Source organism: Stigmatopora argus, chromosome 13 (genome assembly GCF_051989625.1).
Source record: "Stigmatopora argus isolate UIUO_Sarg chromosome 13, RoL_Sarg_1.0, whole genome shotgun sequence".
NCBI classification, from domain to species: Eukaryota; Metazoa; Chordata; class Actinopteri; order Syngnathiformes; family Syngnathidae; genus Stigmatopora; species Stigmatopora argus.
In genome coordinates this window covers 17,191,605-17,212,572 of record NC_135399.1, presented here as the reverse complement: position 1 = coordinate 17,212,572, position 20,968 = coordinate 17,191,605, and the positions used below count along the sequence as shown (strand labels likewise).

General features: G+C 44.3%; 2 protein-coding genes across 2 annotated transcripts; one reads left to right on the top strand and one right to left on the bottom strand.

Moving 5' to 3' along the window:
- Positions 1 to 1,797: 1,797 nt before the first annotated feature.
- Positions 1,798 to 6,176, top strand: LOC144087334 (1-phosphatidylinositol 4,5-bisphosphate phosphodiesterase delta-4-like). Its single transcript, XM_077617773.1, has 14 exons — positions 1,798 to 1,953; positions 2,118 to 2,346; positions 2,417 to 2,546; positions 2,620 to 2,851; positions 2,983 to 3,184; positions 3,395 to 3,539; positions 3,622 to 3,786; positions 4,681 to 4,842; positions 4,929 to 5,091; positions 5,161 to 5,277; positions 5,347 to 5,525; positions 5,596 to 5,728; positions 5,812 to 5,961; positions 6,033 to 6,176. Exons 1-14 carry the CDS (start codon positions 1,824 to 1,826, stop codon positions 6,122 to 6,124), a joined length of 2,229 nt encoding a protein of 742 aa, XP_077473899.1. The 5' UTR covers positions 1,798 to 1,823; the 3' UTR covers positions 6,125 to 6,176.
- A 678-nt stretch (positions 6,177 to 6,854) lies between these two features.
- On the bottom strand, positions 6,855 to 20,354 carry znf142 (zinc finger protein 142). Its single transcript, XM_077617687.1, has 10 exons — positions 20,124 to 20,354; positions 19,723 to 19,891; positions 19,464 to 19,584; positions 18,521 to 18,760; positions 16,678 to 17,481; positions 14,735 to 14,912; positions 11,540 to 13,370; positions 8,216 to 9,952; positions 8,007 to 8,112; positions 6,855 to 7,312 (listed from the first exon to the last, which is right to left on the bottom strand). Coding segments are annotated over exons 1-10 (5,646 nt in total). The 5' UTR covers positions 20,126 to 20,354.
- Between the last annotated feature and the right edge of the window lie 614 nt (positions 20,355 to 20,968).

Sequence of the window (20,968 nt, the reverse complement as noted above, 5' to 3'; positions counted from 1 at the left end):
GGGAAGGAAGGATTAAAAGGAGAAGGAGGAGCTCCTCCAGCCAGTAAGGATTTGACCGAGACACATTTCAACACGGGAACTCCCAGTACTTAATCGTACCGCAGATACGGGCGAGCGTCCGAAAGCCAGGCATCCGAGGACGGGACGCGTCCTCCCAGACGGCCCGAACGATCTCTCGGTCTGCCCACAATGCATCGAGCCCATCCCCCCATCTCCCGGGACGTGAGGTCGTTAGCGGAGGCTCGGCTGTAAATTGACAGCGTCTGGACATCTGACGCATCTGGTAAATCAAACATTTTATTCCCAGTAAATACAAAAATATTGGCTTCTTTTTGGATTGACTTATATTTATATGTAAGGGGGGGTGCATGGGGGAGGTTCTCGGGCTGAGATGATGTCACGTCTTTATAGCGTCTGCTTCTAATTTACAGTCTGCAGCAATGACTGGGGAAGTGTGCAGTGGCAGGATTTGCCTGTTTACAATTTTTCATCTGATAATGCCAGATTGTGGCTTTTTCAATTTTTCTAGGTCGAGTCGGGTTGTGTAGAGCTCGACTGTCAAAATGTGTCAGCAGATGAAAAATAAATGACAACAAATTTGACATGACATCTCATTATTAACTCAAGTACGACTCAATATTTCATTTATTTTGTCTCTGCGATCGCGCCTCGATGCTGAGAAATGGATTTAAAAATGAGCAATGTCACGGCTGCGAATATTTCCTGCTGGTTAACGGTCACTACAATCATTAATGAAACCTGATTGGATGAAGGAGAATGATTTTTAAAGACAACCAACAGTCTAGTTACGACCAGAGGAACCATGCCATCATATATATAAAAAAAAGATAATAATAGTGACAACCCCAAACTAGAAGCTTCACCCTTTTTTTCTTCCATTCTAAAATAGGTCATTGCAAATTCTGACAAAAATAGCTATAATGTCACCAAAAAACCCAACAAGAAAACAGAGGACATTTGTGTCGTTAAATCCTCAATTCCAACTGGCCAGACGTCTCTTTGCACTCATGGTCTGTGAACTTCCCCGAGGGCCAATGACTCATTTGACTTTGGAGAGTGGCGATCCACAACACTTTTCACTCAAAAGGCCCAAAAATAATAATAATAATAAAAAAGTCCACACTGGCGGCTTTGTTTACAGCTCACACGGACCCTTACGACAGAATTATCTTCACGGAAAGTGAATAATTAACCTTAGCGCTTAAAAGGCTTGTGGATTGGGGGCCCAATTGTCTCATTTTTAAAATGGAGATTTTTGTTGTTGCGGTCAAAAAATAGGGTGTGTGTGCGCGGTTTGTGCTTTTGAAAGACAAGCCAAATCAGTATTTTTTCAGGACACCGTTGAGGAGATAGGATATCTCGGGCAGCGCCGACTCAGGATTAGAAGAACACTGTTCATTTAGGAGTGAACCCAAGCTAGGAGTACACTATTTATAACGAGAAACGCCGTGTAAAGCTGTTTTACGAAAGGCTCCTGTCTCGTGACGTTCTCTGGCTCAAAAATAAGTTGCGTCGTTATTGTTAAATATCATAATATCACAAAACTACATGTACATTATGCTTTATACCGTTTAAGAAAAATCTGCAAATTGCACTGCAATGTCTTCAAACAACTGGAATAACTCCTCTACTTTCAGCAGGAACATTTCCATTGGTATGAGTAAGGGCTAACAAAATGGAGACTCAAGGTTCACGTGAGTGCCTGATCCATATTGCTCCAATCATCTTTGGGATAAGACAAGATACAAAACTATTTGAATGCTTCTCCGGCAGGTCTTCCAGATGACCCTGACATCCGGGTCATGCTGGCAGGGTCCACTTTGAGAAAGGTCAAGTCCCACAACTGGAAAAAGCAACGGCATTTCCGACTCCTGGAGGACGGTCTGAGGATCTGGTACAAGTCCCGATGGATGGGAAGAGGCCAATCCACTTGTGAGTTCCCAATAACAATCCTAAACGTTCACGATCCATCACCTACAGGCAACAAAAAGTCCACAATGACTTAATCAGCCCTCGTACACAAAGATCGGGAGCGGGTAAACCTTTCCCAAAGCCAACAATTTATTGACGCTCCCTACACTGTCCTCTCTTCCCAGTCTCAGTGAGTGAGGTGGAGGTGGTTCGGGAGGGCCACCACTCGGAGGTCTTACAGAGCATCGCGGACGAGTTCCCGGCCGACCTCTGTTTCACCTTGGTGTTTCACGGTCGCCAAGGCAACCTGGACCTCGTGGCCGAGACCCCAGGGGAGGCTCGAGCCTGGATAAGGGGATTGCGCAAGCTCATTCACAAGGCTCAAACCATGGATGAGAAGCAGAGACTGGATCAGTATCCTTCAGTGGGCGTGCTAAGATACATTTAGGTTTTTCCATCCAAGTTTCCCTGAGCTAGCGCTAAGGTGGATCCAAGACTGGTTCCACAAGGCCGACAAAAACAAAGACGGAAAGATGAACTTCAAAGAAGTGCGCACGCTGTTGAAGATGATGAACGTGGACATGAACGAGGAACACGCCTTCTATCTCTTCACGGTACAATTTGGAAATGATTTGTCGCTCCTCAAACGTGGTATCGAATGTAAGACATCTTCTGTTTGGTTTGCAGATGGCTGACCAATCGCAGAGCGACTCTCTGGGACTCCGGGAGTTTGTCGTCTTCTACAAGATGCTGACCCAGAGGGATGAAGTGTGGAGAGTGTTCCAGGACTACTCTGGAGATGGAGAGACTTTAATGCTGGACGAGTTGGAGAACTTCCTGAACGTGGAACAGCAGGAGGGAGAAAGCAGCGGGCAACATGCCAAGGAACTCATGGAGCGCTACGACCCATCGGGAACGGGTCAGCAATGCGCCCTCAAGCATTCGGGCTGTGAAATAACGCTAAGCAAAACAAGAGTTTTAGCGGCAATTCCTAATGGCACACTTGTCTGGACATGGTTAACTTCTGAATTGTGATCTCATCTCACACAGCCAAGAAGCACGGCACCATGTCGCTAGACGGGTTCCAGATGTACCTGTGCTCCTCGGAGGGCTCCATGTTTAAGCCCGACAAGCTGGCTCTCTACCAGGACATGAGCCAACCACTGAGCCACTACTACATCTCCTCGTCGCACAACACCTACCTGATGGAGGACCAGCTGCGAGGCCAAAGCAGCCTGGAGGCCTACATCCAGTGAGACCTTCTGGTCATAACACACACAATGATTTAGCCTGCGTTGACTCAAGTTTTTTTCTGACCTTCCCCATTTGAGTCGATCTATGGTTCTTTTGGACTTTTTCTTGCGTGGCGCCTATTAACAGACAATTCAATTTCTAAGTTTGAACTTTAACACCAACTACAGCATAAGACAAGACTACTATTCTCAAATTTGTGTTAAAACAGGGCCCTGAAGAGAGGCTGTCGCTGCGTGGAGGTGGACTGCTGGGATGGCAGCGACGGAGAGCCGGTGGTGTACCACGGCCACACCTTCACCTCCAAAATCCTCTTCAAGGACATCATTGCGACGTTGAAGGAATACGCCTTTACGGTGAGAAGCAGTAACCGTGTAGTATACAAGTGAAGAAAAAATACTACGGTATAACAAGTGCAATTTTGACTTTTCTTGCTAGGCTTCTGACTTCCCGCTCATTTTATCCCTGGAAAATCACTGCAGCGTAGAACAGCAGACAGTTATGGCTCAACACTTGAGCAAGATTTTGGGCGACATGCTGCTCAGGAACATTTTGGACCCACCCGGGGGGCAGACCACCTCTCAGTGTCTCCCCTCACCAATGGTACAATCGCCGTTATTATTGTTGTCAGTCATTAGCGGCTCTTGGGAAGTTACTCAGTCGATGAGAATATTTTTGTTATCGCATCAGAAGACAGAAATTTAGATCTATGTCCTGAATCGATCAAGATGTCAACCTTTTTGGGTAAACGCTATGCTTTGTGCAAGGTAACCCAAGAATTTCTGCCCATTCTTAAGGAAAACAAAGAAAAATGTACCATTTTTTTGTTTCCATTACGTTATACTTTAACTTAACAGTTTTGGCATTTTAAGGCTTTTCTATAATCCTTATAAAGCGTGATTTATGAGTGTATGTTAAGATTCTCTCGCTACGTTTGTCCAAACCGTGTAATGTAGAGAGTTGATTTTTTTTATGGTGGCCAGAAACGGCTATCGGATCCCAATAGACGAGTGATTGAATTTTTTCACCTTCTTTAAGTGTGTAAACTCAATCTTTTATTTGTTAAACACCCATTTTTTTTCAAAAGATATTTTTTTTAATCGCGCAACAATTGACTTTTGGTTCTAAACAAGTTTCGCCGGCCCCCATGCTTGTTATATGTAAAAAAAAAGGGTTGTAGGGGAATATTTGAAAAAAAATCTAAACAAAAAAACCTGTATTTAACAAATGCCAATGTGTTCTCAACTTTTGATCTTTGAATAATAGCTTCAGGCTAAATCCTGATGATGTTTGCTAGAAAAAAATAGAGTGGCACTTGTTTTAGCTCCTATAAGACGCGTAGACAACTTTACATTAGCACTTAGCAAACATCAATGTATTTTAATGTCTACAGGAGACAGTTAAGTGCATCAAGACCAGGTGTCCTCTAGAGAGTACACCAAACTATTCACAATTCAGAGACCTGCACTAATGATAGCGTCTTCTTCACATGTAAAGGAGCTCAAGAGAAAAGTTTTGTTGAAAGCCAAGAAAATCAGTGGCGCAGAGGGATCCCAGGATGGAACGCTCACCGATGATTTTAGCGAAGAAGAGGACCTGGCCAATGGTCAAGCTGGAGAAAAAGAACTTCATGCTGAAACACTCAACCACCAAGATAAGGTAGGACTTTGTCCAAAAGATCGGCTTCGACTTGCATCATTTCATTTGTCAGATTTGTTGACAACACAGTTTTTTTGTTTTGCTAGGTTCCGAAACCCAAATCCAATCTCTCCCGGGAGTTATCCGACCTGGTGGTTTACTGCAAAAGCGTCCACTTCCGTGGTTTTAAAGGCAACTCTTTACAAGTCAAATGTAACGAGATGTCCTCGTTTTCGGAGTCAAAAGCCAAAAGGCTCGCGAAGGAATCAGGTATGAAACGAAAGAGTAGTGAACGAACACCGCTTGAATTTCTACTTTATTCATGACGTTTGTCTGCAGGAGAAGACTTTGTACGGCATAATGTAAAACAACTGAGCAGGATTTACCCAAGTGGCCTCCGGACTGACTCATCAAACTACAACCCGACGGAATTGTGGAACGTGGGATGCCAAATCGGTAAGAAGAGCTTTGACGCCCAATGCTTTGACTACAATCCAGATGATAAACGTCACTTTTCGCCCCAAGTGGCTCTCAACTTTCAGACGGCCGGCCTGGAGATGGACCTGAACGACGGACTCTTTGGACAGAATGCTAGTTGCGGCTACGTGCTAAAACCGACTTTTATGAGAGACAACCGCCTAACGTTCGATCCGGAAAAACCCGAAGAACAGCCGGGCTATACGCCGCTACGTTTATCAATCCAGGTGAACGGGGAATATTTTGTCCTTGGCCGATTTGGATTGTTGATGCGATGATTGTTATGATTTGGTTTAGGTGATAAGTGGGCAGCAGCTTCCCAAAGTTAACCAGAAAGAGGGTTCCATTGTAGACCCCTTGGTTAGGGTGGAAGTGTACGGAGTTCAGCAGGACCTGGCGAAGGCGGAGACCAGTCACGTAAACAACAATGGTGAGAGATGGTGGTGGGAATGGATGATTGAAATGGAAATGACGCAGAAGCAGAAGAAGAATTGTGCTGATTTTTCCTTGCAGGATTCAACCCGGTGTGGAATCAGACTTTGAATTTTTTCATTCACACTCCCGACCTGGCCATGGTTCGCTTTGTGGTGGAAGATTACGACAAGACATCCTGGAATGATTTCATTGGACAATATACCATACCTTTTACGTGCATCCAATCAGGTAAGCGATTAGAGAAAAACACAAAGTGCAATGGAAACAATAAATTAATAATAGTTTCATTGGTGTCGCAGGATATCGACACGTTCATCTACTATCAAAAGACGGAACGGCCATCCCTCCTGCTTCACTTTTTGTTAACGTCAGTATCTCCAAACCCACATGAAATTAAATGTAAGTGGGTCAATTAGACAGAGGGGCTTGTCTAATGATCTGAAAGTGAGAAAAAAAATCGGATATATATTGTTTGTATATCATGATTGTCCATGGCTAAGTGTTAATATATTGTGTAGTGCATTTAGCATATGATGGTTCATAGAGAACATTTTCTTGTGTATAGTACATTTTAAAACCTGCATGATTTGGTAAAGTAAAGCGGCATTATTTTGGGACATGACATTCTACAAATGTGGCCAAAAAGGTTTGACGTCTGAAATCTGAAAATGAATGATGGTTCTATTTTATACAAATCGCGCAGCATCTGCTTTATTCTGCAATTATTGGCAATGCCCGATTTATATGTAAAAGATAACAAAAAAGTCATCTGCATCCTTTGGTTTCCTACCTTAAATATTCCTAATTGGTGTCAATATCTTGCCTTTCAAACCTCCAACACCTAAGTTGGTTTTATGGACTTCTCCCGAGTACACGGGGCTTGTTGTGTACAATTCAGGTATTATGCAAATGTTATTCTATGCATCAAATGTCAATACACTTGTATGACAATGTGCGTCTTATTTATTAACAGTATTAATATACTGAAAATGGGCCGTAAAAATCGACACTATCAAAGAAAACGAACCTGATGACGGTAGAATACTTCTTATCCCGTGTTTTGAAATGAATATTATTTGTAACATTCTTCAACTCACAGTTTGCACGCTCCTCTTCGTTTCTCATTTTGTCGCCTTCTCTCCTGATACGGTCTGGTTCGGTGCTGCTCGCATGGCCTCCTGGAGGGTGAGGCGGCCCACGCCCGAGTCCTTCTGCACCCCCTGGTCCGCCGGCGTCCCCGGGTGGTGCCTCTTCAAATGTTTCACCACTTGAAACCTCTGCTTGGCTCTGTACGGACAGCGGCGACAGCCAAAAGACAGCCGGTCGCCGTGCGACAGGAAGTGGTGGCGGAGGCCGGCGGGCCAGCGGAAGGCCTTGTGGCAGACGCCGCACGGGTATCGGCGCCGCTCGCCATGCTGCCGCTGGTGGGTTTTCAGGATGAAGTTGCTCTTGAACGCTTTGCCGCATTCCTCGCAGACGTAGGCGCGTACGTCGCAGTGGCGCGTGGTCTGGTGGGCGCGGAGGGCGTCCGCTCGGTTCGTGCGGTATTCGCACTGGTCGCACGTGTACCGCTTCTCTCCTGCGCTCAAAATGGTGAAGAGAATTTCGATTAGATTGGTTTTATATAGATATTGTTCATTCAGACATTTTCGGAATCGCTTCTCCTTGACAAAGGGACGTGGGGGTGCTGGAGCCTAACCCAGCTGACTGGAGGCACCAGGCGGGGGACACACCCTGAATCGGTGAACCAATTGCAGGGCACGGGGAAGCAAAGGACAACCAATCATAGCTGGGCTTAGGCAATTTAGAGTGTTCAAGCAGCTAGCCTATCAAGCGTGTTTTGGGGATGTGGGAAGAAACCGGATTACCTAGAGAGAACCCACGCAAGCCCCGGGAGAACATGCAAACTCCACACTGGAGGACCAACCTGGGATGGAACCAAGGACCCCAGAATTTACTGTATTTTCTCGCATGTACGGCCCAAAAAATGCTGATTGAATCCAGGGTACGGCTTATATGTGCACAAATTAGAACAGATTGGAATCGCAGAAATACAAGTGCGACATTTTTTCCTTCAAAGTAACCCATTCGTACTCCCTATTAAAACCATGAATATGGAGGTGAAAATTGTGAATCGGAGTGTCTTGTACCAGAGAAATGGTAAAATTCAATGATTTCAAGGCCATTTTAAGGGTGCGGCTTATACGCAGATGCGGCTAATATGCGAGACAACACGGTAAATCGAAGAGATTTTTTTCCCGCTCGGTTCTCACCTGTATGCTTGGTCATGTGGTACTTGAGCTGAGTGGCCCACTTGCATTTGTAGCCACATTCAGGACAGAGGTATTTCTTCTCATCTTGGTGAACCCTCATGTGAAGCTTCAAGAAGGAAAAGCATGGAGACATAGCTGATAAGATTTGAGCTTATCCATCTAGAAATGGGCTTTTTTTTGTTGTGGTCGGTCCAAAACTTTGAGCTTACCTTCAGCCTGGAGGGATCGACGCAGGCGTAGCTACAACGTTCACAGCGGTACGGCTTCTCCCCCGTGTGAATGCGAACGTGCCAGGTGATCTTTTGCTTGTTGCCCGTTGAGTACTTGCAATCCGGGCACTCGTACAAACGTTTGCGCGGGTGCCGACAAGTCGTCTCGGAGCTCCCGTGTCGTAGCGCTTGGTCCGGGGACGACGACTTGTCATGGGGCTGCACCAGGCGGGTTCCCTCATGTTCACTCCGTTGGTGTTTCTTAAGGGCAGGTGGCACCAGAGGCAGATGAGCTCGTTGGCGGTGGTTCCTCAGGGCGGCTTTCGAGCTGAAGCGAGCCTGGCAATCGGGGCAGTGTTGATCGGAGTTGGCCGCGTGACACCTCCGAGCGTGGCGCCGCACGTCGTCCGCCGTGTGGGCGCGGTAGTCGCAAAGCAGGCAAGGCAGAGCCGGCTCGCCGCGATGGGCTCGCGCCTCGTGCTGGCGCAGCTTGGTCGCCGCGCCGAAGGTCTTGTCGCAGACGCCGCAGGCGTGGCGCCCGCTTCCCGTATGAAGGGATTCGTGCGCTTCCAGACGGTAACGCCTGGCGGTGGCGAAAGAACAGTAACGGCAGGCGTGTGGAGGGGCGGAGCCATTTGGATTTCGTGCCTTGCGCCGTTCTTGCTCGACAGTCCGTTTTTGAGCTAAAGGCTTTGGCTTAGATGCGCAAATAGGGATCTGGATGGGATTGGTTTTCTCCTGGTTTTCTCCCAGTCTGCTGTCAGATCCACTGAAAGGAACCTCCTCAGAACGCTCCAGAATTTGTGGTTTCTCTCCAACTTTTTGTCCATCTTTTTTTCGTTTTTGGCAACTGGAAACGTGTCGATTAGCGGTTGGAGTTGGGACTGCAAGCATTCGGATCCTCCCATCCAAAACGAGAGCTTGGTTTTTTGTAGGATGCGTTTTGGGATCGCGTCCTGGGATCGGATTATTCTCCGGTGGAATATCTGGAATCGCGTTGTCCGAGCCACGCGGACTTTCGCCTTGGTCACGAGGACTGGTTCTTGACTCTTCTTTAGCGGAATTGGTATTGGTGTTAGCGGCTATGGCGTCAGAGGCGGAGTCAACGTTTGGTAAAGGACTCGTTTCACCTTCAGGGGTCAAGGTGGTTAGAACGAGGGTGCAATACTCTGGACTGGCTTCGGGTTGAGGACTATGTGACAGTCCTTCGTTCATCCCGATTTGATTAGCATCTGGCGGTGGCACCGCTTGGGAATGAGCTATGCTAGCAATTTGTTCCACAGAAGCTTCAGGGTGGGTCCGTTTCATCCGAACGCATTCTTCGGTGGACCTCTCGGAACTCTTCTGAACCAGCAGGGAGTCCCGTAACATGCTCTTTGAGTTTTTCTCCCTCTCCTTTGCCGCATAATTCTCCAGCCAGGCTTTGTCGCCGGGCACGTAGCCGTGAGCTTTCTTCTTGTGCAGGAAGAGGCTAACGCTACTGAACGAGAAATAGGGGCAGAGGGCGCAACGGTACTGCTTCAGTCGAGTGTGTTTGCAGTTCTCGTGGTTTTGGAGGGCTTGCTTGAAAGCCGTCGTGTACGCGCAGTATTGGCACTTGTGCGCGGAGGCCGGATGTCCTTCGAAAGAATGCTTGGTCAACATGTGATTGCGAAGTTCGACCGGGCGCTTGCATGCGTAGGCGCAGATTTCGCACATGAGGGATTTGGCCTGATGTCGGACTTTGTGGCTCTTGAGCTGGTCCACGCGATGACAGCGATATGAGCACTCATCGCAACCATACCTAAAACAAAGTGAAGATACTCAAGGCGGTGCTTTTTTTTTTTAAAACAACAGCTTTGGTAGTCAGGATTTAATTAGCTGGTGGACTCGCTTACCTTTTCAGAATCGGGTTACGGCTCTTTGTGGTTTGCTCCTTTTTGTACAATTCAATGTTGGAGTTTGATTTATTTAAGAAGTGACAGCACATATGAATGAACATATTTATATTCATGTTAATGAACATATATATGTAAATATATAAGTTTTTAGCCAATGTCTAATTTCTGTCTTTAGTCCCTGGTGTAGGTTCAGTCTTGTTTTTTGGGGGGGTATAATCAACCCATATTTTATACAGTATACACTCCCCTCTGAAAAAAAATGTGTCGGACCAATTTCTTTATGTTTGCTACTGTAGATTGAAAACAAACTAGATGAATAACAGATAATGGATGGAAACAGTTTTAGGTATTTACAACTGGATCGGATACTGATCATGATTTCAGACTTCCATACATGTGAAAAGGAAACAGAAAGCCTTAGCTAGCAATTAAACTTTGTTTTCTTTTGCCATATTTTACCTAGAGTGTCAATACATGAGGTTATTTAGCCCTTTCAATCTCCTCCAAAAAAATAAATTCTCAATGGGGTCTAATTCAGGAGATTCAGGAGAAGTTTCTTTACCTCAGATTAATTCCTTAGTTATTTCTGCACAAGAAAGGATCTACCGATAAGTTTGACTACATATTTAAACTACTGAGAATCTTCATGTAAATGTTCATTTTGGTGGGTTAAATAATGATTCTAATAGTGTGCATCCGAAACAGTTGTAAATACAACAACAAAAAACACACACAACCCTAATGGCAAAAAATAAAAAGTCCAAAGGTAAAGTGTAATAATAGCAATATCTCAATTGCAGAGAGTAAACAGTTTGGCCTAAATAATTACATGCAGAATTGACATTCTGCATCTTATTAACAAACTTTACTTACTGTCCAGTTACTTACCAGTATGAAAGACACTCAAGTGAAGATGATAATAAATTGGCTTTGCATCACCATGAAAATAACTACAATGATTTGTCGTGCACTGCACAGAAAAAAAGTAGATCATTTAACACTTAGATGAATGTTGGGGGTCAAATATCACCCGAGGTGTGTTATTATTTAAAAGCTTTAAAATTAACAGTACTTCACTTTTCATATTGCAGGAATTCCCCAAGAGCCATGTTTGTACCATGGAACAAAATATATTTCATGGAATTGCAGTTTTTGTATCACTTTTTCGCAAAAGTCGGGTTAAAAAAATGGCCACGACGCCTCCATGACTAAAATAAACACTTGCGAGGGTGCTGGAGACTATCCCAGCAGACTGTGGGCAGGGGGAACCCTGAATTGCTTACCAGCCAATCGCAGGGCAAATTTTTAAAACAAAAATCAGCTACCAAAAGTAACTCAATTTCTTAGGATTATTAAAAAAACGCATTGATTTGTAAAGGGGTGGGGCTTTTGACCTAATTAACGAAAAAGTTTCCGTTGGAGTCAGTCATGCATCTTAAGGTTAAAAGTCTCCATACGAAACATCTCCATCGGGTGTTTCAGGAGGGAGTAGCGAAAGTAGATCGGCGTATTCAGGTGGTTCCTCGGGGGACATGGAACCTGGTGTATCTTGAGTGATGGGTGCTTGCTGGTTCATGTTGGTGAGCAGGTTCTTGTAGGTCTTCATGGCACCATCAATAGTAGTCTTGATCTGCAAAGCTCGAACCATACTGGGATCCCACGCGTCCGCCATTCCCTGGAGGTCCCGGGCAGTTTTGACGATTGTTGACAGCCTTTGGTAGGACAATCCTTCGTTTGTATCATCTTCCTGCGATGGGTCATCTTCTTGTTCCTCCGCTTCTAGTTCTTCTGCTTCTTGTTCCGCCTCCTCGCCGAGCGATGGCGTGAAATCCGCCAGGTTGTCATCCACCTTTGGATTGCAGCTGGTCTCCAGGAGCTCATTCAAGTCCTTGGGCTCCAGGTTCCCGGCACCCCCGCCCCCCAAACACTTGGCCAGATGGATGGCCTTGGCTACCGCCAGATCTCGGATCTCCTGAGGGGAGAAGCCTCTGCAATTCTGGGCGCATTCCGGCCACAGGTTCTCCCAACACGACTTGAGGGTCTCCGGTTTTAACTCCTCCTGACATGCATGAATGACCTCGAGAGATGTCGCAATGTTAAATCTTTTCCACGCCTCCACGGGGGTAATTTTCCCGTCGGTGCCGCAGGTGTCGGCGATGTATTGCATGGTGAACCGGGTGTAAAGAGTCTTGAAGGTGCGAATGAGGCCTTGAGCCAAAGGTTGAACGTCGGCTGGCAAGACCTCAATCTGGACTCCCTCGTAGGACAAATCGAGCGGGTGTCCATCGGCGTTATCCATCATCAGGCAGATGCGAAAGTCCAAACCCTTTTCGGACAGGTAGGATTTGACCTGAGGAATAAAGCTTTCCAGGAACCACTCGGTCAGCAGGGTCTTGGTGGCGGTCACCTTGGAACTCTGCATCCAGAAGACGGGCAGCAGGTTCTTGTCCTTGAATTTCAGACACCGAGGGTTTGCAATTTTGTGGACTAACGCTGGTTTCATCAGGAAACCGGCAGCGTTGCCACACATGATGAGCATCACGCGATCATTGTGCCCCTTCAATCCGGGGGGCCGGACTTCCGTCTTGGTGCCGAATACCCTCGCTGGCAGGTTCTTCCAGAACAAGCCGGTCTCGCGTACGTTGAAGACTTGCTCGGGCTTGTAGCCATTCTCTCGGATGAGCGACTTGAAGGTCTCCGGGTACTTCTGGGCCGCCGCCACGTCGGCCGAGGCGGACTCCCAATGGGGCGAGACTTTTTTCAGCTGGTATCTCTTCTTGAAACGATCGAACCATCCCTTGCTGGCAAGAAACTCCACCGGTTCCTTTGACGGGCCCGGTTGGGGGGCCCCGTTGGCGCATTTCACCTTGTCGACCAGGTCGCTGACCCCGGCGAATTCCTGGTAAAGTATCTTGGCCTTCTTCCTCATGATGTTGGTGTCCAAAGGAATCTTCTTCTTCCTGCAATCGTGGATCCAGCGAACCAAGGCCGACTCCATCCTCACTATGTGCTTATTCCGAGAGGTGAAGACCCTCTTTAAGGTTTGGGAGTTATTTATGGCCATGGTGCTCCGGATGTTGTCCTCTTCCTTCTTGATGGAGCGAATGGTGGACTCGCTCATTTTGTAAGTGCGTGCGACCGCAGAAAATTTGGCGCCCTGGCGAAGCATGTCGAGGATCTTTACTTTCTCGAAGAGGGTCATAAACTTCCTCTTGCGCTTGAGCTTCAGGCCAATGTACACCAAAGGTGCAGAAACTTTGCGTGGCTTCGGGGGGCTTGAAAATAAAAGGTAAAAGACACTTCACCAACGAAGCAATGGCATGTCATGATGCAACAGTAAAGAAATTGACCTCACTTTTGACTTTTTTTTGCAAGGGGAGTGTGTTTTCTACGTGTAAAGACGCTTCTCGGTCTACAATAGTTAGACGTCAGGAAGCAGAATAGAAAGCTGTAAAGCAAAAGGGTTCAACACGGAAGAAAAAAATAGTGGCCTACAATCCAAAAAGGATTTCAACTGAAAGTAAAGAACAGATATTCAACACTTGACGCCAATGGTCAGGAATTTGGGCACGATATTACGCAAGAGGAAACATTTTTCGGTGAATAGTTCAAGAAAGGTTCTTAAGCAAAGTGGCAGAGGTTCATTGAAAATGTCATTTTTCGTTCCCAGTCTTAAATTACTGTCACGTTTGTAATACAGGTAGACTTGGGGCCGCTGACTTTGGTTCTGGATTTTGCTCACCATCACAGACAAAAGAAAGTGTAAATTATCGGTACCCGGACATTTTGTCGCCGGACGCTTCGTCCCTGGACGGTTCGTTACCGGACAGTTTGCCTAACCTTAACCACTAACCTTAACCACTATTAAAGAAGACAAAGGAAATTCACATATTCTTTATTAAAAAAAATAAAACAGCAAAAACTCGCTCGACAACACAAACACATTAACATTTGGGTGTGTGCAAGTACTAAATGTGCTGGTCTCTAAACACACTACGCTCGAAACGGTTCCTACGTTGAGCGCTCCACGTTTGGAAAGACCCCAAAAAGAATCAACGTGACATCTGAGTTGTTATGTCACGTTGATTCTGAGACCAGCACATTTAGTACTTGCACACGCCCAAATGTTAATGTGTTTGTGTTGTCGAGCGAGTTTTTGCTGTTTTATTTTCTTTAATAAAGAAAAAGAAAAACTCCCATCTGTGAATTTCTTTTGTCTTCTTTTTAATAAAATTCTTAATAAAACAATTTTATTCATTGCCTTTTATTTTAAAAACAATCGTTCGCGAGTCTGTCGACGAAATGTCCGGCGACGAAGCGTCCGTTCGTCGACGAAATGTCCGGTCACGAAATTATCAATTGAATTCGTCATAACTCGGCCAGTTATGGAATTTAAGCTCATCAGTAAATTCAATTATAGTTACTTTCAGCCCACCAAGATATTAGGTTATTACAATAACTGATTTCCTCTCAGTTTTTAACTTGAAGTACCCCTCAAATTTTAGCACACAAGAGAGCGGCTGATTACTCAAATAAAACAATAAGTCAAGGTACCTCTGTATTACGCAGTACACACAATAAGTTAACGGCATATATATAGTGTTAAAAGAAGAGCCAGACGGCAAGAACCACACGATACCTGAGGTCTTTGCCGTGTTTCCTCATGTGGACGTTGAGGGAGTGCTTCCACTTGGTGACGTAGCCGCATTCTTCGCACAAAAAGTTCCTCTCGCCCGAGTGGGTGAGCATATGTTTGGGGAGGTACGTCTCGTCTCGGCACCGGAAGTCACACAACTCGCACTGGTAGGGCTTCTCACCTTTGAAAGACAAAGAAAACGACATCATTTTCTCCAACAGTTATCCTCACATGGGTCCCTGGAGCCAATCCCAGCTAAGCCTGAATCGGAGGCCGACCAATCACGTGGCAGGAGGAGACAAAAGACAACACATGGTCGCTCGTGTTAGGCAATTTAGAGTTTTCAACCAGCTGGCTTAGCATGTTTTTGGGATGTGGGAGGAAAGCCCTACTGAAAAGCTTGCCCGATACCGTAAGCAACAGAGAAAAGTGATTTGTACGCCCAGAAAAGGACATTGAAATGAATAAATGCCTAATCTTATGATGGCCCACGTTTGAAATAGGTCTTATGATTAGGTTTTGTATTTTTTTGTTTTGAATGTTACACCAGAACTCCTCTTTATTATACTAAGACTAGGCGTTCATTTAATAGGGCTGGGCAAACTATAATAAGGGCAAAAGTGAGTGCGGGGGTGCTTTAGTTTCAACCTCCAAAGAGGAAAAGATTTCCACAATACTAGTGTCCTGCAAGTGCAATCAGTGGATTGCAGTCAGGTGCGTCTCGCAGCCCAACCCCCGCTGGTTCAAACTCTGTCAGTCAGCTCGGTCGGTGCCGGATAGCTTGAGCGAAAAGCTCCCCCCTCCCCACCCACAGCGACCCAACCCCCGTTGATTCAACTTTTGTCAGCTATGTCTGTGCGTGCCTTGCAAAACTCAACAATATATACATTTTGGTTAATATACAGTCAAGAAATGTAAAAATGGTCTCACTGCCTTATTTAACCTACAGCTGAGTACATTAGAAATACGACTTTCTGTTTTATGATCAAATTCAAATGAAGAGTATAGATGTATATTAAATTTCCTGATTTCCCCCTTTTAAATCAATAATTGTTATTTTTTAATCCATTTTTTCTGTGTTTTAGTTCAAAAATAGTTTTGTAAAATCTAAAAATATATAAAAAAAGCTAAAATAAACAGTTTTAGATCTATAAAAAACTGAATATTCAGGGATTTTAATCCAGTTCTTTTAATCCATTTATATATAAAAAATCTAAATATCATATCTAAAATGGTCCGGCCCACGTGAAATCAAGTTGACGTTAAAGCGGCCCGCGAACCAACCCGAGTCTGACACCCTTGGTATAGAACATTTGAAAGAACAACCCTTCACACGGACAACAAGACATTTTCAACAGACTTTGGGTGGATGTTATTGAATTTCCAAAGGTAGCGGGAGTACCTAGAGAAAACCCAAGCGACTCCGACAGAACCAATCTCGTCTCTCAACAGCGAGTCAAATATGTGAACCACTAGCGCAGGGGTCGGGAACCTTTTTGACGAAGAGAGCCATAAACAATTCATATTTTCAAACATTATTCCTTGAGAGCCATACTCCGAATTTAAAAGTAAAAATACATGAAAATTTGTTCATTTATTAATAATTTCACCACTTAGAAAGTTAAAAAGTCTCTGAATTCTTTTAAGAACATGTTTTCACTGTTGCTAATCAATGAGTATCAATGAGAATATGCATGCAAAAGAGTATAATGAAGAAAAATTATGATTAAAGAGGCCCCAGTGTGACGCTCTCATTGGTGTGTTCGGGGCTTAGGTGGTCTCTCACCAGCGGTTCCCATATTTTACCACACAGGTTAGCAGAGAGCCATATACACCCATCAAAAGAGCCACATATGGCTCCCGAGCCATAGGTTCCCTACCCCTGCACTAGCGCATCAACCTACTTAACATCATTAGAAATCCCCCCAAAACAGTGCGGTCCTTACCAGTGTGCGTCAGCATGTGTCGAGCCAAAGCCCCTTTGTTCGAAGTCACGTAGCTACACTGCTCGCAGCCGTGTTTTTTCTCGCCGGCGTGCCGGTGCCACCCGTGCCTCTTGAGTTCCACCGGGTTGAAAGTGACGTAGTGGCAAAACTTGCAGGCCAGCGCCTCGCTGCCCTTGTGGCCCTTCCGTTGATGCTGGACGAGGAAAGCCTTGCTGGAGCAGGCGAAATCGCACTCGGCGCAATGGTACGCCATGTGGCTCTTGAAGTGGACCTCCATCTGGGCCATGGTCGGAAAGACCGCCACGCAGGCCTGATAGGAACACCCCACTCCTTCCGTCCCGTGCTCCGCCGCAAAGTGCCGCACGTGAGCTCGGCGTAAATGACTCCGGAAAACGCAACCCTCGTAGAAGCAGTGCACGCTGGTTTTGGGGGTCCGGACACGGTGGGCTATCATGTGAGACTTTAGCAACCCGCTTTGACCGAAGCTCTTCCCGCAAGTGAAGCACGGGTAGCGGCGACGGGTGGGCTCTTCTTTCGTGTTGTCGGCGCGGATCGCCGCCAGGTGACGGTGGGCGGCGGTGGCGGCTTTGTGGGAACGCTGGTTTTTTTTGCAGTCCTTGCGAAGCTGGTGCAAGCGCAATTTGCTCCTGCTGCCGAAGAAGCGCTCACACGCGGGGCACTGCGGACCGGCGTCGGAAAAATGCGAGAGGAGGTGCTCTTCCAGGTGGGTGCGCATCTTGAAAATGCGTTGGCACTTGGGGCAAACGAGCTCGTCGTTCATTTTCTCTTCCTTTATCGTGTAGTCTAAAAGGACAGAAAATGAGAAAAAGAGACTTTAGAGCAAGGGTGTCAGACTCGGGTTGGTTCGCGGGCCACATTAACGTCAACTCGGTTTTATGTGGGCTGGACCATTTTAGAGATAATCTTTAGATTTTTTTTTATAAATAGATTAAGAGAACTGGATTAAAAGCCCTGAATATTCAGTTTTTTATAGATCTAAAACAATGTTTATTTTAACTTTTTTTTTTAAATATATTTTTAGATTTTACAAAATGATTTTTGAACTAAAAACAGAAAAAATGGATGAAAAAATAACAATTATTGATATAAAAGGGGGGGGGGAAATCAGGAAATTTAATATACATCTATACTCTTCATTTGAATTTGATCCTAAAACAGAAAGTCGGCACTCATGATTTACTTTCTCGGGCCCCACAAAATGATGCGGCGGGCCAGATTTGGCCCCCGGGCCGCAACTTTGACACCTCTGCTTTAGAGCATGCGTTGATTGAGGCAATAGTGGGTGGACGGAATGTAGAAGAGGTTTAGGCATCATTTATATTATTGCAATTGCGCACGAATGAAAAATGAGATGAAAAGAGAATTGGAGAAAAAAAAAAAATCACAAAATACTGAAATTGTGTTGAATGAAACATTTACCGTATTTTCTCGTATATACGCTGTATTTTTCGCTAAAAGAAGTGATGACTGAATCGAGGGTATGGCTTATATGCGCACAAATTAGACTTGACATGCACGAAACTGCAATGTGACAAGGACCGAACGCCATAACGCGGCCGATATGGTCATTTATTTCAAAATAGAGAAAAGATAAACAGATAAAACACTAAACTAAATGTATTTTGACATCTATGAATGGAAATTGTGAACCAGGGGGCGTCTTATACGAGAGAAATTGTAAAATTCAACCATTTTAAGGGTACGGCTTATACGCGGATGCGGCTAATATGCGAGAAAAGACGGTAGTTTGTATTAACTGTCCACATACTTTTGGTATGGTATTTGAAAAAATAAAATAAAATTGGACATTGCATGAGCGTACCTATGGATGGCTGGGATTTGTTTTTTTCCTGTTTTTCTTTTGGTGTCCATGTTTTTTTGGCTTTATGTTTTACGACTTGGTCACTTTCCTCTTCTTCCACTTCTACTTCAATTTCTGCTTCGCCCCCATCTGATATAGCGGATGGGATGAAATGCAGGTTTGGTTTTCTTTTTCTTTTTGGCGTTTTGCTTTCCGTGGACCCCGATTTGGGTAGGAAGACTCCCTCTGTGCATTCACCAACTGCGGACAGATCATAACAAAGTAACGTTAAGTCCATTAAATAGTAACATAAATAGGAACATATTAAGATGTAGTGCAAAAATACTAACGTTGAACTTTAACTAGAAAGCTCATTGACCAGAGTTCAAGGTTGTGAAATTCCAGAGGACTTCAAAGCAAGAACTTTTTGTTTCCGTTAATGGCAAGGGTGTCCGACTCGGTTTGGGTTGCGGGCCGCTTTAACGTCAACTTGATTTCACGTGGGCCGGACCATTTTAGATATAATATTTAGATTTTTTTTTAAATAAATGATTAAAAGAACTGGATTAAAAGCCCAGAATATTCAGTTTTTTATAGATCTAAAACAATATTGATTTGAGCTATTTTTTATATATCTTTAGATTTTACAAAATGATTTTTGAACTAAAAACACAGAAAAAAAATATTAAAAAATGACAATTATTGATTTAAAAGGGGGAAAATCGGGAAATTTAATATACATCTATACTCTTCATTTGAATTTGATCCTAAAACAGAAAGTCGGCACTCATGATTGACTTTCCCGGGCCACACAAAATGATGTGGCGGGCCAGATTTGGCCCCCTGCCGCCACTTTGACACACGTGGTTTAAGGCATGCATCAAAGGTGCCCGTTTTTGACTTTTTTAACCACCCAAAATCATTAAAATGAACACTTTCCTCATATTTTGAGGTTTTTATTTACCATTGAAGATGTTGAAGCATCTCTCTGCGATGTTGCCAGTAAGCTGTTGACCATTTTCGAAATTCTGCTCATTTGATTCTTCATTCAGATCATTCAGAGATCCACTCATCTCCATCATCCCCTAAAAAATGATTTCACAAGATTAAAATAATAATAATTATACTGTAAATGAGCCTAGTCATCCCCAAAACGCATCCCAACAATACTGAGCATCCCGTTTTGATCCCATGATTGAAATATAAAAAGATTATTGATTTACTTCGTTCATCCTTATTTTGGTCTCACTCTTCTTTATGTACCGAACGGTACTCTCGTTGAGCAGATAATGGCGGGCCACCTCGGCATAACTTTTGCCTTCTTTCAGCAAATCCAGGAGTTTGATCTTCTCGTGGTGGGGTAGATGCCTTCTCAAACATTTTGGTGGCATCCTAAAGGATTTAATAAAAAAGTTACAAAAACGCCATTGCACTTTTTTTAGTCAGGGAAAAAAAGCAAATTCGCGAATGGCTGGCGTGTGGGGGGATTGGGTCGCTACTATGCCCCACCACCCTCGACGTAGTTAACACGTGAAAACAGTTTTTAAGCAGATAACAGCTTTATAGTAGGCAACTTAACTCAAATAATGCATGAAAAAAATATGTATTTTAGCCACGTACTTACATGCACAACGAGATTCCAACGACGTCGCTGCTAGCGTTAGCTTGTTAGCCCTCAATGTTATGATTGCTATTCTTTAGGAAAACAACAACGAGTTTAACTCAAAGGAACATTTTTGTTGTTGTCAAGAGATTTTGTGTCAAGGAAATCGATATCAAATGCGAGAATTGATTTGTTTGTTCAGCAAATGATTGTAAGGGGGAAAATGTGGGGACAGGTTTCCAGACGGGAAGTTGTGTCATGAACACAGGAAATACTAGTTGTGTTCATTTTTTTTAAATAAATAAAAATCATTTTATCATAACATAACAGCATATAAAAAACCATAAAAACATAAGTAGCGTCCACAAATAAAAATGAAAACAACATTGCGACGTCAGAAGGTAAAGCAAATTCACCTACCACGAGTAAACAATTCGAAACATACGTCATTGCTTTTCACCTATGATTGGCTAGTGGTAGAGTGGAGTAGCCAGAGTTTACGCCCATTGTAGACGCAGCCGAGTTAATGAAGAAATGAATGAAATTAAATGCAGTTCTTAGCTGAAATTAAATGCAGTTCTTAGCCTTGTCCGCTGTGAGACGCTAAAATGCCAGAAAAAATTCTTGCAAGTGGGGTGGCACTTTAGGTAAATAACGTTAATTTAGTATACATTTATAGAGAATATATTTATAGATATTGACTGACGTGAACATATGTTAAGACAAAATAACAATATATAGGATTACGTATTAACTTTTATTAATTCAAAATTGTGTGATGTCTTTTTTAATAACAGAAAAGTGATAACCTGTAACGTGCATAGTAATTATTTACTTTTCTCGTATTTGTGACGGCCCACAATTCT

Coding starts and splice junctions, on each gene's coding strand:
- znf142 (XM_077617687.1), bottom strand. Junction 17,482..18,520: donor CAAATCCCAGCCATCCATAG/GTACGCTCATGC, acceptor CTGTCCTTTTAG/ACTACACGATAAAGGAAGAG. Junction 13,371..14,734: donor AAACACGGCAAAGACCTCAG/GTATCGTGTGGT, acceptor TTTATTTTCAAG/CCCCCCGAAGCCACGCAAAG.
- LOC144087334 (XM_077617773.1), top strand. CDS start 1,824: ATGCTGGCAGGGTCCACTTTGAGAAAGGTCAAGTCCCACAACTGGAAA. Junction 3,185..3,394: donor AGCCTGGAGGCCTACATCCA/GTGAGACCTTCT, acceptor GTGTTAAAACAG/GGCCCTGAAGAGAGGCTGTC. Junction 5,526..5,595: donor CGCTACGTTTATCAATCCAG/GTGAACGGGGAA, acceptor GATTTGGTTTAG/GTGATAAGTGGGCAGCAGCT.